Source organism: Engraulis encrasicolus, chromosome 11 (genome assembly GCF_034702125.1).
Source record: "Engraulis encrasicolus isolate BLACKSEA-1 chromosome 11, IST_EnEncr_1.0, whole genome shotgun sequence".
NCBI lineage: Eukaryota > Metazoa > Chordata > Actinopteri > Clupeiformes > Engraulidae > Engraulis > Engraulis encrasicolus.
The window spans coordinates 21,815,705-21,833,183 of NC_085867.1; the positions used below are offsets into that span (position 1 = coordinate 21,815,705).

The 17,479-nt window shown below is 46.2% G+C and overlaps 1 protein-coding gene across 2 annotated transcripts in view; it reads left to right on the plus strand.

Annotated features, from left to right (window-relative positions):
* LOC134458089 (protein transport protein Sec16A-like) overlaps positions 1-3,173 on the plus strand; it is an 8,999-nt gene extending 5,826 nt beyond the window's left edge. For both annotated transcript variants that reach the window (XM_063210208.1, XM_063210209.1), the window contains exons 10-12: positions 1-162; positions 1,660-1,710; positions 3,053-3,173. The exon at positions 1-162 is cut by the window's left edge and continues 227 nt beyond it. In XM_063210208.1, the coding sequence (XP_063066278.1) occupies positions 1-162; positions 1,660-1,710; positions 3,053-3,121 (282 nt within the window). In that variant the 3' untranslated portion in view covers positions 3,122-3,173. The remainder of the gene's footprint in view (positions 163-1,659; positions 1,711-3,052) is intronic.
* The last annotated feature ends 14,306 nt before the right edge of the window (positions 3,174-17,479 follow it).

The following is a 17,479-nucleotide window of genomic DNA, read 5'->3' on the forward strand; positions in this document are numbered from 1 at the left end:
CCTGGTCAGATGCCTTGCCCTCCCATGCCCGGCCAACAGATGCCAGGGCAGCAAATGCCGGGACAAATGCCCCCGCCGATGCAGGTGCCTCAGCAGATGCCAGGCCAAATGGCAGACCAGATGCCAGGCCAGATGCCAGGAGGGCACATGCCTCCCCCGCAGGTAATTTATCATGGTTTAGGTAAAGAATTGACGCTAAATGGGCACTCATTTGTCTGAAATGACGGCATGAAAATGAATGTAGCAGAGTGGAGATTAGATGTTAAACTAAGATAATAAATTACCTAAAGCACGACTACGCCACCTACGGGGGTCATGCCGTAGGAATTTAACCCTTTAGATGTAGGAGATGGAACGCTAGGCAACACAGGTTTGCTGTACCAAACCCAGACACGAGGATCCCAAATGATTAATCTCTTTAATAATTGTACCAGTGGGGTCATCCCTATGTTCCCCAGGTCCTATGTTCCCCGCAACCGGGTTACTTAAGACCGTTTTTTTCCCCCCAAAAAGGGTTCTATGTTCCCTGCTGCTCCCAAGTAGACTGCTGCCACATGGCGAAGCGCAGGCTGTTGTTGCACCTCTGACAGGTTAGGTTTAGGGATAGTTTTGTTCAGGGCATACATTTACAACTCAGAAACATTGCATTACTGACAGGTTAGGATTAGGGATGGTTTTGGGAAGGGCACAATTTGAAAACTCGGAAACATACAATGTGGTCAACATAGAACCCTTTTTTAGAAAAAGGGTCCTATGTTCCCCGGTCCCATACAAAGAAAGGGGAACATAGGACCCGGGGAACATAGGTACTCTCCTGTACCAGTCACAGATGTTTATGTGAAATACAATATGCAAACGGCAATTTCAACATACTCATCCACGCTCAAGCACTCACACGCACACAAAGGCCTACACAGCACCACTAGCCGCGGAGGTGAGGTTGAATGACGTAACTTATACAGGAAGAACTTTGGTATAAGCAGAGATTCTTTAAGTATAGAGATATGCCAACATAATAGGTTTCTATGGGCACCTAACGTGACCAGGTTCCGGTCTGCCTAAAGGGGCGTGTCATAATGCTCCTAGCATTGAATAGAACAGTCCTCAGGTCTGCCTAGGTCTGCCTAAAGGGGGATTTCCCCTCCAATAATAGAACCCGGAAACAATGGGCCAATGGAACCTCTCTCTCTCTACTCTCTCTAATATAAGCGACCACAATAAGTATAAGCGACCACACGTACCTGCGCTCCTGCGCAGTGCCTTCAGTGCATCTCGCACACAACACACAACGTGCATGCTCCTTTCCTTCATAACCCACCCCAACCCCCCTCATCAGCATCCAGTCAGTGTGTGTGTGCATGCATGCCGTTTCATCGTGACCTCTTGGTGATGTGTAAAGGCTCAGGGGTCCGTATCTCGAAAGCGTCTTTGCTAACGACGGTAGCAACGTCCTTCGTAAGAGCGACTCAACTCTCTCTCCACAGCGACGCTCACCACTAAATCCAAGGGAATGGTAAGACAGTCTTAAGACGGTCTTAAGACGGTTAGCAACGACAAGAATCGAGAAACGGACCCCTGATCAGTTCTGGTGGTTGTGTTTTGTTTCTTGATTTGTTTATTTTTGTAACCATTGTTGCCATGGTAATTGTGTTTCAACAGGCCCCGCCAGCAGCAGGTGTAACCCTCTATCACCCCGCCCAATTTTCACAGGTAATTAGTGCAAATAATTCACACTAATTTTTCATGCGGTGTAATTGTGGGGGTAAATCGTAAAAAGTTTTTAGATATGGAAAGTGGTAGCCGGCTCTCTCCAAATCTCTGTAGTCCCACGAGCTCCACTCACTGGTCTGGGACTGTTGCGTGTTGGATTCGTTTTAAGAAGTCGTGACATTATCCGACCTATACCGTCCTTGCGGCCAACAACTCATCAAACTCTGTATCCTGTTCCATCACTTTAAACTAGAGATGCACCGGATCCTGATTTTTAGGATCCTGCCGGATACCGGATCCACTGCTTAAGATCCTGCCGGATCCGGAACCGGATACCGGATCTTACAAAAGGGTCGAAACATATAGTCTACTCGCACACGTGGGCCCTTTTTATTACGTTGGCTCAAACTATTTTTTTAGACTCATTGGCTTATTGCCACACTGCCTGCAACGGCCACTTCCAAAGGGCTTTCACTCCATGCAGTGATTGGGGTTGTGAAAGACTGACTGAAAAGCCTAGGCTAGAGATGCACCAGACCCTGATTTTTGGGTAACATGCTGGATACCGGATCCACTGCTTAAGATCCTGCCGGACCCGGATCCTGTGAAAAACCCTATTATCCTGCCGGATCTGGAACCGGAACCGGATCCAGTGCATCTCTACTTCAAACAATCAATATAGTGTATCTACAACACAATTGCAGTGGAACACCTGCTTTGGCAATTTCCGGGAATTCCGGGAAAAGGCGCTGTAGACTACATCGTTGTCAGCGGCATCAAGAGTTACATCGTTGCCGTAGGATCACACTGTGAAAAGCCGCGGTGAAATTTGTCCATATATGGTCCAACATGGCTGATCTCCTGATTTTGTGCAACCTTCAAGAGGTTCTGGACACAGCGCTAGTTTCCATAGAGGAATTGATCATAGTTTTTGCACATTTTTAAAGCATGTAAAGGAGTGTGTAATTATTACTCAACCTCAAATGGTAACTTATTTCAGGACAATCGCAGAACAGCCAACTTTGTAGAATTACCACACGTAACCTAGCCATGGTAACACAAACATATGGCAGAGATGGGTTTACTCGGAAGCGTTGAGGCTAGCATAAAACCATGTGACTGACAAGAGATCAAAGCATAACCCAACTTTGTTCTATCTATGGCTCTGACCTGTGTGTGGAGCTCTTGGAGACCCCCTGGTGGAGCTGTGTGGAACTACACAGGTCTGGTGAGAGGCGGGCAACTAACGTTTTGGATATTGTCCACAAATGTCTTTCAACAAAACTATCTTCTGTGTGCTCCCCCACCACCCCTCGTCCATTCTTCCCTCCCCCTCCCCTAGGCGGCTCCAGTGGCCACACGTGTCGGGGGGCGGCTGGGCGGACGGAGAGTCTACCCCACTCTTAATTGAGCACTGTGGATCCATATAAGGGCTTCACCCATTTATTACTTATATATATTCAGCATGATTAAAAAATAAATAAAAAATATATCAGCATCCAATCCCCTCGCCTATTATGTATGTTCTGTTCTTCTGTATCTGCTTTCTTCCTCCCCTTTTTGTTTCCTTGAGAGTCATGTGTGCGTGTATGGGTGTGTATGTGTCGCACGCACACGCACACGCACACGCACACGCACACACACTCATGCACACTCTCTCTCTCTCTCTCTCTCTCTCTCTCTCTCTCTCTCTCTCTCTCTCTCTCTCTCTCTCTCTCTCTCTCTCACCCTATGTAACTGCTCCATGTGACTGCACCTTACCTCAGACCTCCACTACCAAGAACTGCTTGCACTATGTGACTTTGCACCTTACTGCACTACCTCATACACACACAACACACTCTGCTGCTACAGTAGTTGATCAACTGGACTAGAATGGACTATGCTAGACTGCACTGTGCGTAGTACAGCATAGCCTTGTCTTAGTATTTTTGTCTTTTACTATTATTATTATTGTTATGTGGTCTTCTATTCTATTCTTCCCTATATGTTAAAATGTTATATGTTAAAATTGTTATTATTACTCAGGGGTGGAAAGTAACTAATTACTTTGTATATATAAATTTTAAATTAATACTTTTACTTGTACTTGAGTATATTTTGACCCAAGTACTTTACTCAACTACACTGGAACCTGGCCTGAGTACTGAGTAAAAAAAAAAATGACTGAGACAAAATGCCATGCACAATAATGCCACAATCCGCCGGAAATGAAAGATTGTGCAGGATGGCACACAGCATTTCCACTATTTTACTATCTTGTATCAATGCATTGGATGATGGCTGGTGCCAAGCAAGAGATAGAGGTTATGGAGGACGATATTCAAGAAAAATAAACATGACATTCTCAAGAGGAAAGCTAATTACAAGTAACTAAGTAACTTTTACTCAAATTACATTTTAAGTGAAGTACTTTTTACTTTTACTTGCGTAGATTTTTAGATAGGTACTTTTACTTGTACTTGAGTAGAATTTAGGCAAAGTAAAGATACATTTACTTGAGTACACATTTTCTGTACTCTTTCCACCTCTGTTATTACTTCAATCACTTAACCACTTTATCACTTATTGTTACTGGTTCACCACTGGTCCATCACTGGCACTCACCAATTTTAAATGCTCAGTTATTATTTATTACTTAATCACTTTACTGTTCTTGGTCCATCACTGTTACAGTCCTGTCTTGCACTTTGATGTCAGTTTGTAAATGTCAGTCCTGTGTATGTCTATGTCCTTTCATGGTATAGACTAGAGAGAGAAAAGTAATTTCAATTTCCTTTTATGACCTGCTGTGCATGTGAGAACACTGACAATAAAAGTTGACTTGACTTGACTTGTGTGCATGTGTGTGAGAGAGAGATTTAGAAGAGTGCCTGTCAGGGTTTTGTTATGTGCAATAATGATCACTAGTAGACTGCATTCTATGATTTGCCCGTGTGTGTGTGTGTTTATTTTTCCCCTCCTCCTGTCAGTCTGCCCATTTCAGGTGTCAGGTAATGGAGTGGGTTATTATGACATCCTGGGGCCCTCTCTTGGCTCCTGCTGTGGTTAACAGTATTGGGAGTGTTGATGTTGTGTTTTTTACATATTTATATAAAAAAAAGAAAAGAAAAATGCTCTTGTGAAGGGAGGGGATTGGCTGCCCATTGTCTTTTCTCAACCAACCAAACAGAACCAACAGACTTCCATCTCATCCAATCAGATCGTCTTACCCTTCCCAGGAACTTTGTCTAATCATTAGGCTCGTTTGCAACCACGCAGCAAAAGATTTGATCAAAACGTGATTTGCTTGGTCATAAAAAGGAGGGGATAACTGCGTCGCAATCAAGCTGGACACATCAGGACGACGAGATTTCAACAGCGGCAAAGAAGGTGGATCTATAGGTCTGTGGGTGGATCTACCTTTTTTGACAGCGGGTGTACCAGGGCGCCCTCTCGTGGAATTAAATCATCATGGCACTAATTCCATGACGCGCTTACCAATGTCGGCACATGCTTCTGAAATCCTTTGTGTCCCTTCACTGAATTAAAAGCAAATAGGCTATGATATATCCTATTTTGCATTTCACTCTTTGCACTTTGGTGCAATAATGGTAATGAATAATTAATAAATTATAAGAAATTAATTAAAAAAATGGCATAGGCTGACCTTACTTAGGCCGGAAACAACCGAAAAACAACTTAACAATAACGTTGTGGATTGGTAGCAGCGTAACTAGGGGAGACCGGGGTTGGTTGTCACACTTTTTACTTAAATCTAATTTCTGCTACATTGGTATATTGTAAGGCCTTTCTGTCCATAGTTATCGACTGATGTCTCAGGTCTATTTGGATAGTCTTAGATCCAGAAGACTCCTTTCTCTTAAAAAGATATGGATTGTCAAAGGCACCTTGCGCAGTTGTGACAACCAACCCCATTGCAGGGTTGGTTGTCACACCCCATGGGGTTAGTTGTCCCTGTGTTAGGTCCTATTGTAATGGGGAAAATGAAAAAATAGAGACATATTTTAAATTATATATTTTTCATTATTTTCAATGAAATATGAAACTAAACTACACTAAACTCATCTCATGTGTATAGAATCATCAATTATATTTTAAAAAGCCATTAGTCTATTTCATTTTCACTTCATTTCATTAAATTCATTAAAATGTCACTGAAATGCATTAAAAATCATTAATCCATAAATGTTATCCATAAGTTCATAAATGTTAAACACAAAGCCAACCAATCCTCAAACATGCAAACATACAGTGCCCAGGACACACTATAGCCCAATAAAAGTCATAACAATGCCAGTACTAACAACTTTGCAATGTAATTCATGTGACAACCAACCCCGAAAAAATTGTGACAACCTACCCCAACTGACATTTTGAGCTATTTTGGATGCTTGTGTCCACATGCATTACTCTAGCTCCGAAAGAAACTAACCAATTTGTAGCTTTACCTTTACACTTTCAAATGGCAATATTTATTGTGACATCAACTTATAGTGTCATGACTTATAAGAAAAACAATGGAGTCCTCAAAAGTTGGTTTTGCATGTGAAAAACACTTTAAGTTGTCTCACTTCAAAGTGATGCTGTTTTCACCTCCACTATCAGCGTAGGTGACCTTAAACCCCAATTCTGAACAGATCTGTGTCAAAACTTTTGATCTACGCCCTATAGTGGCTGAGATATGATGACTGTGACAACCTACCCGTGTGACAACCAACCCCAGTCTCCCCTACTAGCTAACGTTTCATATGAGTAGTTCCCTGAAAGTCCAAGAACGTTAGTATTTGTTTGGTTTGTACCGTAACCAAAAGGAACGTTTTTAAGTGGTAGATTTTTGGTTTGGTTATAGCCAAACCTTTAGAGAACCAAAGTCAAACGTTTTTTTCCGTTCTCTGTTAGGCCTACTAGGGTAAGACTTAACATCTACAAGCCATTTTGGGTGGTGACTAAAAAAGTTAATTTAGAGCCATGAATATATGGTCTGTGTTACAATAATGTTGTAGGCCTAACATAGGCTCTGGAAAAAGGATTGAGAGGTATGCCTGCTGTTATGACATGGTATGTGGCACCTCATATCATGGCCTATACTTTATTTATAAATAATTGTATTACCTGTATTTTAAGTGGTGCCCATATCACAAGCATACACCTGGACTATTGTTATTAAGAGGAGAGAGGGGACAAATATAAGAAGACTTAAAATGTAAGGTGAAACCTTTTTGTAGCACATCCGGCACATTGACAATACATTGAAGTAAAAGCATGCAATACGATTCAGCACTGTAGTGAGATAAGGGACTGTTCGTAATTTACCGGGGGGGGAGGGCTGGTGCGTAGGGGGGGGAGGGCCATGATGAAAAAAATGAGGTGGAGGGGAGGGCCATGGCAAAAAAAATCGGAGTTAGGGGGAGGGCCATGGGGAAAAAACGAATTTATTTTATTTTATTTTATTTTATTTTTTAAATAATAATAAAAAATGCTCTGAAACACATCGCTTTGTGATGCAAGGTCCCGGGTGCATAGGCCTACTTTAGCACTGAAGCATGTATCTGTAGTCAAAAAACTATCAGGTGCAGCTACTGTAGATTGCCCGCGCTGACTCTCTTTCACTGTAGGATTGCTAGTGCTACGAAGGAACATTGAGCATCATAGAAAATGCCCGTGAGCAAATATCAAACTAGCTGAGGTGTAATAGGCCTATGGGCTAAACACTTTGGGAAGTTTTGACAATGAATTGGATGGGCATTTCCAGAGGAATTTTGGAGAGGTGTTGTAGTCAACTGGTGGTCACAGCAGCTTCTGGTAAGTCATGATTTCATTTATTGGCACCGCCGTGTGCTTTACATCTGTATTCAATGGTCGCATAGCACCGCCGAGAGAGACGTTTGTTTTGTTCAGCTTGTGGTGTCAAGGTAGTAGCCTAATAAAAGTGGTATTAACAGCGATATGTTGGCTTGGGCATGCATCAACATACACGGTCTTAAACCCATTGGAGGAGCTAACTTGTTGTGAGGAGAAGTCTCATCACTTTGGTGATCAAAAACGGACCAACTAAGCAAGGAATTAGGTGAATTTAAAGTGCGACGGAAGAAGGGAATGTCACCAAAATTGTGCATCGTGTCAGGTAAGAAGTGACTTGTGTTTCTTGCGGTGGAGATTGGATTCGTAGTAGCACATTGGTAGGCTAGGTCTTGCCTATTGCTGGTGAAGTCTATCTTAGCCTCGGAGTTGGCTATGGGGTGAATCTATAGCACAGCCGATGGTGTGCGTGGCTTGTCTATCATAGGCCAATAACTGTTGCCAAAGTTGACCGCGGTGTGAAATGGCTGTGCTATTGTTAGATGTTTTGGACTTTTGTAGTGGTGGCGATTTGTTCCTTTTGCCTCTTGCTGCTGATTTGACCACCGTTTAGCGGCACCTTTTAGTGCGTCTTGAATATGGCCAACACCAAATGCAAACCGCTTTCACACTCTCCCTGTATCAATAGCCAGCAATGGCACCAGCTGCTTTGGCGCTTAACCTACTTCTCTCGCCGATCACAGCACAAACTCTTTGTCCGTCAGAGTGTAATCACATTCGGGAAGCAGTAGGCCTATCTATGCCTGTCTGTGTGTGCGTGCGTGCTTTTGTGCGCGGGCGGGGAGACAAGGCAGGGGTCCTGATCGTATGCATCTTGAGATACACAGTCGCAATTGCAAGAAAATCTAAATTGTTTGAAAGCCCGGTCACCTCTCACAAGTGCATCGCATAGCCTAGTCATGCATTTCTACTAATTTCACACATTGTAGAGACTGCCCATGGAGAAGAGAGAAACTGTCACGGCAGCGCGATTTGCTCTTGAACACGCCGTCACCTCCACATTAGGTGCGCGTTTCCCTTCCACAAGAAGAACTTAATAATTTTGAAGTGAAATGTTAAACAAAAAAAAGGTAAAATCTAGTCATCCTTGGTTAGGCTACATAAAACATGATGAAGTTAGTCAGATGGTATTCGCCATTCTTCATCCTAAAATTGATAAGAATGCAGGAAATTGCATCTAAAAAAAAACATTTTTTGGGGGGAGAGGACTCCCAGACCCTCCACTGACCACAGCACCCCCTGGTCAAAATGAGTTTCTGCGTCCCTGCAATGTGTCTTGGTGACAGTGGAGTTAAAAGGCATCCCATGCAGCCGCAGTGGTAGATTCTAGCGGCTTCTCATAGGTATCCACTGATATCGATAGCACATAATAGTGCAGACAACCGCCCTTGATGTAGGCTACTCTGACTTTTGTCATGATGGTTGTTCATCTACCAATTTTACATATTACATTTTTGTACCTGTAGGGGGAGGGCCATGGGAAAACAAAATTGAAGTGGGGGGAGGGCCATGGGGAAAAAATTGAGGTGGAGGGGGGGGCCATGATTTTTTTTTTTGGCCGGACTTCCAGCGCACCAGCCCTCCCCCCCCCGGTAAATAACGTACAGTCCCTAAGTGTAACCAGAATGGTAAAATACTAAGTAAAGTACAACGTTTTCTAACAGTGCACTTAATTAAGTTAATTAATTAAGATAATGTCTATCCGTCCGTGACACGTTTATGAATTGTGATTCCCTCTTGTAGCCTATCCACAAGGTGGCAGACTTGAGTTTTGGCCTGGAGCTAATGCGTGCTGGCAGAGGTGGTTCCCTATCGCAGTGGACTGCGATCTAACACATGGGACGTGACGTATGCACGGATCCAATCGAAGCACTTTCTACTCACGCCGAATGGCTGAGAGGCTGTCAGTCATCCCCTGGGCCCGCCCTTAGGGCATAAATAGCTGGGTATGACGCAGCCTCGGCCTCTTTCAATACTTCGACAGAAGTGATCCGTCAAGCAACTACGACTTTATCTCAGATTCGAGTTTTCAACCGTGTGCTTCAACTCTTTCAAGCCGGTGAGTGGATTTTCTCTGGTCACAGGCTTTGGGTGCCACGAGTTGATTTTTGTTTCTTGTATTTGGCTATTAGCTTCTAGCTTGCAAGTTTGCTACTTCTGTTAGCTCTGCTTGCTAGTGGTTGCTACATTAGCTAACTGGAGCATTCACTCGGTAGTTTTCTTTAGAATTCGGACCGATTGTGAGTGTTAACTGTTTCTCTGGTGTGTCTAGGATGTCGAGGCTGCTGTACCCGGAGTGCCCGCACAGCAGGGACAAAGGGGACCGGCACCGATTTTGCATTGTCTGTCTCGGCAGAGAGCACGCCGAGGCAGCGCTGTCGGGCGGTGCTACCTGCGAATGCTGTGCTGAACCGACACTCGCTAAAATCACTAAGCGCTCGGCTTACTGGACTCGCAGAGAGGCGAGAGAAGCTGCTGCCCAGGCTGAGGAGATTCCCACAGCCGAAGGCAGCACAGATCACGATATGGAGGGGCATGACTGTCGCGAGCCCGCCACAGCCAACCCCGCTCCCACCTTGCCATCTGGCGGGAGTTCACGCCACGAGGCAGCAGGGGAGCTAGCTGCACCAGCCCCACATGCAAGAGACCACGAGGCGGTGGAGTTACCGCGTGGCTTCCACGACCAGCCCCTGCCAGAGCTGGTATTTGGGCAGGAGTCGGAGGAACAGCCAGAGGACTTCAGTGATGCAGATGGGTATTATGGTGAATATGAGTCGATTCCTTTAAGTTTCAGCTTTGGAACCAAACTCCCCCCGGAACCCAAAAACTCGTGGTTTCCGGCACGCTGAATCCTCTCCCCCGGTAGGTTCGAGGACACTGGGTCTGCAGCTGCACGAGGTGACTACCCTCTTCCCACCCCCCCAGCTCAGAGATGTCATTGCTGGATGGTGAATACTAGGCTGGGCCCCAGACACCGGCGCCCTGCCCGATCCCGTTTTTCCTGGAGTGCACAGGGAGCTAACCAAGACCTGGAGCAACCCCTATTCGGCCCTTGCCCCAGTCCCACGTTTTGCTGCCTACATGCATATGGACCAGGCCAAGGAGTGTGGCTATCTCTCCTTCCCACCGGTGGAGGATACGGTGACGAGTTACTTGTCGCCCTCTTCACCTGCATTGCACCTGGGTCGCAAACCTCTCCTGCCGTCTCCAGTGGCCAGGCTCCAGGCCACTCTAGCTGAAAAGTCCTACCTGGCGGCGGGACAAGCAGCATGCTCCATCAACACAGCGGCGTTGCTGCAGAGATACCCGTGTTGAGTCAAATTAAGCCGCAGGCTCCACTCCTGGTGGTGCCCTTCCGCCCGGCGGGTCATGGGAAAAGATGCCGGTAAGGAGAGGATGGCAGCGACACCTGTTTAGGCCGCCGCCCCAGCCTCAGCCACAGGCCCCAGCAGCAGCAGAGCGCGTCGCTCATCCCGCGCCAGACTACTGTCCGCCTTGGTGGTGCGAACAGGACGCGGACCTGAGGATCGCGTCCTGAAGAGGGGGGGGTTCCCCTCAGCAAAAAAGGACTGCCCGTTGCTCACATGCACCGCTCATGTCAAGCACGTTGTGCCAGTTTCCACAAGCACTACACACACAAACAGAAAATGTTTGATGAAATGTTGAATGATGAAATGAAATGTTTGTGAAAATGTCCCCCTCTCTGTATCCAATATTAAAACAGCATTCTCTCACCCATGTTTACCTAAACAGTGTGACAAGCTGCCCTCCGAGCTTGACCCCCTCCTTAGACGGGACGGGAATAAAGCCGAATATAGACAAATTGACCATGAGCGGGGAAAACCCCGACCAATTGAGTCTAGATCAAAGATTAAAAGGTTTGGCGATGAGCGGAAGCGTCCCCGACCAATTAAAAGACTCCATGCCATGTCTAGAGGCATGCATGGATAACTGGCACAAATGCGCACAGGCATCACCTTGGGTTTTGTGGACAGTCTCAGTGGGCTACACAATATAGTTAGTAATAAGTTTGCTCGCCCCCCCGCCAAAATTCAGCGGGGTGATTCAAACCGTAGTTCCGGAGGGCCAGGTCCCTTTTCTACAAGAGGAAATAGACTCCATGTTGTTAAAAAATGCAATAGAGATGGTGCCACAAGGGGAAGAAAACGCAGGCTTGTAGAGCCGGTATTTTCTAGTCCCGAAAAAGGGCGGGGGATTTCGGCCAATCTTAGATTTAAGGAGGCTGAACTAATCACTCATGAAAAGAAAATTCAGGATGCTGACCAACCGCCAGCTCCTTCAATTTGTGAAACCAAACGACTGGTTTGTAACCATAGACCTAAAGGATGCATATTTTTAACATAAAGGTGGTGCCAAGGCATCGGAAATGTCTCAGATTTGCATTCAGAGAGAAAGCATATCAGTTTTCTCGTCTCCCCTTCGGTCTAGCCCTATCCCCTTTTCTTTTCACAAAGTGTCTGGAAGCGGCAGTCGCACCATTGCGTCAGCAGGGGGTGCGCTTGTTCAACTTTCTGGACGACTGCCTTCTTTGCTGCCACTCACAAGAGTTAGCGGCACAGCAGGCCAGTCTTGTGCAGGCACACCTAGGCCAATTGGGCTTTGTGATAAACAGGAAGAAGTGACACTGAATTCAGTGACTATGACAGCTCACCTCTCTCAGGAGAGAGCAGCCGCAATCAAGGCCTGTGTAGCCCAATTCAGAATAGGCCAATGGGTGTCATCTCACCTCTGCCAGAGGCTGCTGGGAATGATGACAGCAGCCGCAGTCTCCCTGCCAATGGGGCTACTGCGCATGCGACCTTTTCAAATGTGGTACCTGTCTCTGAAGCTCAACCCCTCCAAAGACAAATACCACAAAATGGTAGTGAACTCGAAGTGCAGAAAGGCCCTCACAATATGGAGATCCTCCCAATTTCTCAGCGTGGGAGCGTCTCTAGGCATAGTGACGCACCGAGTGGTAATTACGACCGATGCGTCTACAACTGGTTGGGGGGCAGTCTGCAACGGGAGATCGGTGAACGGTCGTTGGTCTGCAGCACAGGCCAAAGCCCATATAAATGTGTTGGAGCTGCAGACAGTGTTTCTAGTCCTACGGTACTTTTAGTCAGTGGTGAAAGGCCATCATGTGCTGGTGAGGACCGACAAGACCACGGCCATGGCATACATAAATCGCCAGGGGGGCATGCGCTCCCTGGCTTTACACCGGTTGGCGAACAGTTACTGCTATGGGCAGCAGATCATTTGTTGTCTCTCATAGCAGTTCATATTCCAGGTCATCTCAACTGTGGAGCAGACCTACTCTCAAGGGTCAAACCCGCAGGCAGCAGACTGGCGCCTCCATCCCCTGGTGGTCGATCAGGTATGGCTGCGGTTCTACAAAGCCGAAGTGGTCTTGTTTGCCACGAGACAGACCACACACTGTCAGCTTTGGTTCTCTCTGGGGGGAGACGACCCACCTCTGTGGGTGGACGCACTGGCACATCCGTGGCCGGACGGACGGCTTTATGCATTTCCACCAGTGCCTCTAATTCCTCAGGTGCTGAGCAGAGTCATGGAGGAGAGGAGAGAACTGTTGTTAATAGCCCCCCTGTGGCCGAACCGGCCATGGGTCACAGAGCTGAGCAGGATGTCAGCTAAGCCACCGTGGGAGCTGCCTTTACGGAGGGACCTGCTGTCACAGGCGGGGGGATCCATATGGCATCCCCGGCCGGAGCTGTGGCAACTCAGGGCCTGGCACCTGAAAGGGGAAGGCTGTTAGCATCAGGACTATCTGAGGCAGTAGTCAATGCTATTCAGAGTGCTAGGGCCCCGTCAACTCGCTCTCTCTATACTCTGAAATGGCTTATTTGAGCAGTGGTGTATCTCACGGGGTCATGACCCTATCAACTGTGCGGTAGGTGTCATATTAGATTTTTTGCAGCACATGTTTGATGACGGTAAGGCTGCCTCTACACTAAAGGTGTATGTGGCAGCTATCTTTGCTTGTCATGTGGGCATAGGTGGTGGTGCGACACCTGGTAACCACCCTCTGGTGTCATGATTTATGGCTGGGGTGAGACGGCTCAGGGCCCCTCACAAACAGCTGGTGCCCTCATGAGATCTGTTAGTAGTGTTACGTGCTCTTACTGGGCCTCTCTTTGAGCCCCTGAGTGAGGTGGACATGAAGCTTCTTTTCTTAAAAATGGCTTTCTTGCTGGCCCTGGTGTCAGCAAAACGCATAGGTGATATTCATGCTCTCTCAGTGAGCTCGACTTGTATGCAGTTCTCCGGTGCGGGTGACATGGTCATTATGCGTCCAAATGCCGCATACACGCCCAAGGTAGTATCTACTCCTTTCCGTAATCAAGTCATTGAGTTAGTCAGCTTCTCACCTCCTCCCTTTGCATCAGCAGAGGAGGAGCAGTTGAACAAACTGTGTCTGGTGCGGGCTCTCTGTTGCGATGTGGAGCGCTCTAGGTCTTTCAGGCAGTCTGATCAGTTATCTGTGTGTTTTGGCACTCAGGCTAAGGTTAGGCCTCTGTCAAAACCAAGCCTATCATGCTGGATAGTGGAAACCACTGAGTTGGCTTACAGGAGCTATCCCTGGTAGCTCCAGAGGGACTGCGCGCTCATTCGACTCGAGGAGTCTCTTCTTCTTGGGCCCTACTGAAGGGTGCCTCCATAGAAGAGATATGTAGAGCAGCCAGTTGGAATTCTCATCACACATTCATTTGTTATTACATGCTAGATGTGAGTGAGCCTAGCCTTCTGCAGGGTGTTCTGGGAGCAGGGAACCTGTGATTACCCAGATTCACAACTCATCTGGAAGGGTAACAAATGCATAACATGTTGGTCTATAATGTGTTAATCACCACATATTATCCCTGCATTTGTCCCTATTAATAATAAGCCCATAAGGTGGGTGTTTAGGCCTCCACTGTAATTCACGCGTGATGGGATACGGTCCCATGTGTTAGATCGCAGTCCACTGCGATAGGGAACGTCTGGGTCATGACTATGACCACGGTTCCCTTAGCAGGGACCAGATCTAACACTGCGTGGCGATTACAGTGCCTTGCTGGGCATAATGCTCAGTATTGAAAGAGGCCGAGGCTGCGTCATACCCAGCTATTTATGCCCTAAGGGCGGGCCCAGGGGATGACTGACAGCCTCTCAGCCATTCGGCGTGAGTAGAAAGTGCTTCGATTGGATCCGTGCATACGTCACGTCCCATGTGTTAGATCTGGTCCCTGCTAAGGGAACCGTGGTCATAGTCATGACCCAGACGTTTTATTTGGGCTAGCGGTAGGCCTATTTATTAGGCATATTACTTGACGATGTTTGGATTCATGCACGTGATGCTGAAATGGCGTGATGGCCTACTAATGGTTAATGTAGGCTACTAATAACGTCTGGTAATTTGTCATTTACTTTATTAATTTGAAATCCTGGTACTTTTTCAAATCATTATTGGGAACGGGCATATGACGTCACCGCGCTGGATCTGCCATGTTTAGTGCATAGACGTCCCTTTTCCCCATTGTTTTCCAGCGCAGCGCAGGACGTAGTCTCGCCTGGTCTTGCTACTTAATTGTGATTTTTAACTATCTTGCTGCTCACTTTTCTTTGCCACTATTGTCCATCGTTGTTGTGTCGTGGGGTGCAATAGCGCAAGCCACCATAGGAAAGGGGGAATTGGATTATCTTTCTACTCATTTCCTTCTTGGAGGCAGCACCATGGTGACCAAGTCTCGGACATAACAAAGTGTCGTCGGCTAGCATGGGTCGCTGCTGTAAGACGACCAAAAATAACTTTCCACTCAATCCTGACGAGTGTGCTCTCTGCATTTTCATTTTGGTAAGTGAAATAGTTTTCGTTAAATGCACTGTTTCTTTCATCAACCACTGTTGGCTAATCTACAGCCTACTGTAGACACTGGAAAACAATGGGGAAAAGGGACGTCTATGCACTAAGGTGTTTTTTGATTTCACAGTAAAAACTCTGGTGCGCTGTGGTGTAGAGGGGTCTCGGGTGTACAGTAGTACCGGCAGATGAGCTCAGGGAGGGAAACCTTGCGGAAAAATTCCTGTGCCAACATCTGGCACAACATCTGGCACAACTCTGACCACGACCAGATCTTTCAGTGTCCACACTACAAAGTCACAGTAAGAGGAACCTGTCACAAAGATCTGTGTCTGCACCTGTGCGTAATACCTGTGGCCTTGTTTGAGTTGCATAGTGCTGTCACAGTCTTTGCCTCTCGTTTGCGGTAAGTTGACTATTGCGAACAGCAGAGCCCCAACATGCGTACAGGACTCCGCAATGCCAGCCATACAGGTACAGTGGGCACAGCTGACCTCCCAGCTGCCAGTTATGATGATCCACTGTTTCAGCGGAGGGCCGTTTACGCGCTGGGAGTGCATGACCTAAGGAAACAAAAAAATGGATAGGCATTGTTCACTTTCATAACAATGACAAAGTTTCACTCTATGCAGGACTGCTACCCACTAGTAGATTGACCACCATTACCATAAAAACTACTAGCCTGTGAGCAAAAGTTAACATCAATGCCTGATAGCCTACTGCTGTGTTTATTTTTGTAATAATATGTACAATATACTGTTTCTTTGTATATCTTAGGACGTGCATGACAACCACTGAATGTTTACATTACATCTAGTCAGATCACTGCCTTAAATACCGTTTAGAACACTTGAAAACAGGTGTTGCAGCTGTACAGCAGTAGAAACAGATTTTAGCTTACCTCTGCTCTGACCACGACATTCTCCTCCTGTTTAATGACCTCCATACCACTCAGATGTCCAGCGTTCACTTGTTTGAAGGCTTCTACTGACTTGTAACACTTAAACTCGTTCAGAGTATGAGCACTGACACAGCAGAGCAGACTAGATAAGCAATGATATCCGAAAGGGTGAACTTAGGCAGTAAGGCAACTTCATTCCTTACTAGGGACTTCATACGGATCCAGTCCATTTATAAGGCCAATCTTCTCCATATACCGATCTCTGGCTTCTTTCTGCAACGTGTCCTTATATATTCCACATCCTTTCTTGCATTTTAGCATGTTTCTCTCTCAGTAAAATCGTGTTTCTTCCTCGGTCTTTGTTTCGCGTCTGCCTTTGTTTACTAGCGGTAAGGCACGAAACATGGATCCGATATCCCATAATGCAACACGTGTGCCCGCGCCCAATTCAAATTTAAAATTATCACTCACTACGCAGTATTTTTAATGTCTACTTCCGTTTGTTTTCTATGTATCAAACAAAACTGTTTGTAGCCTATCCACTAACGTTGGAGGACATACGGTCATCTGGTAAGCACATCACTCTACCAACACAATGCCAAAGGTGGGCCAATTAATTGTATGGACAGAGACGACTTGCTGGAAGAGATGCAGGCCTACGGCAAGTGGGGCTTTTTTTAGAAGAACCAATGATATGTCGTACGTTTATTTACGGGATCTATTTAATTGCATGGAGGCTAGGGCTATGCTGAGATATGCCAAATGTAATTAATGTAGGCTAATATAAATATTAATCACAACGCAGAATCATGAATAGCTTACATAGGCTACTTCAGTTTGTTTATACCGTATAACAACCAAAACCTTTAAAAATCGATTGAAATTTGACGAAATTACAGTCATTTGGTGAATACATTACTACCAACTCAATGCAGAGAGGTGCGCCAGTTGCTGTGGTAAGATGGCCGCCGTGTGCGGACGTTCGACTTCCATTGTCGGCGAAAGGGGTGACGTCTTCTATACACATCTATGGTATACCACAGACTTCTATTATACACATTTGGCCATTATGATGTCATAAGGACTTTGTGAGATATTTAACAGAGTTCTATGTGAGCTGTGTCCATATGCGTCTAGCTTCA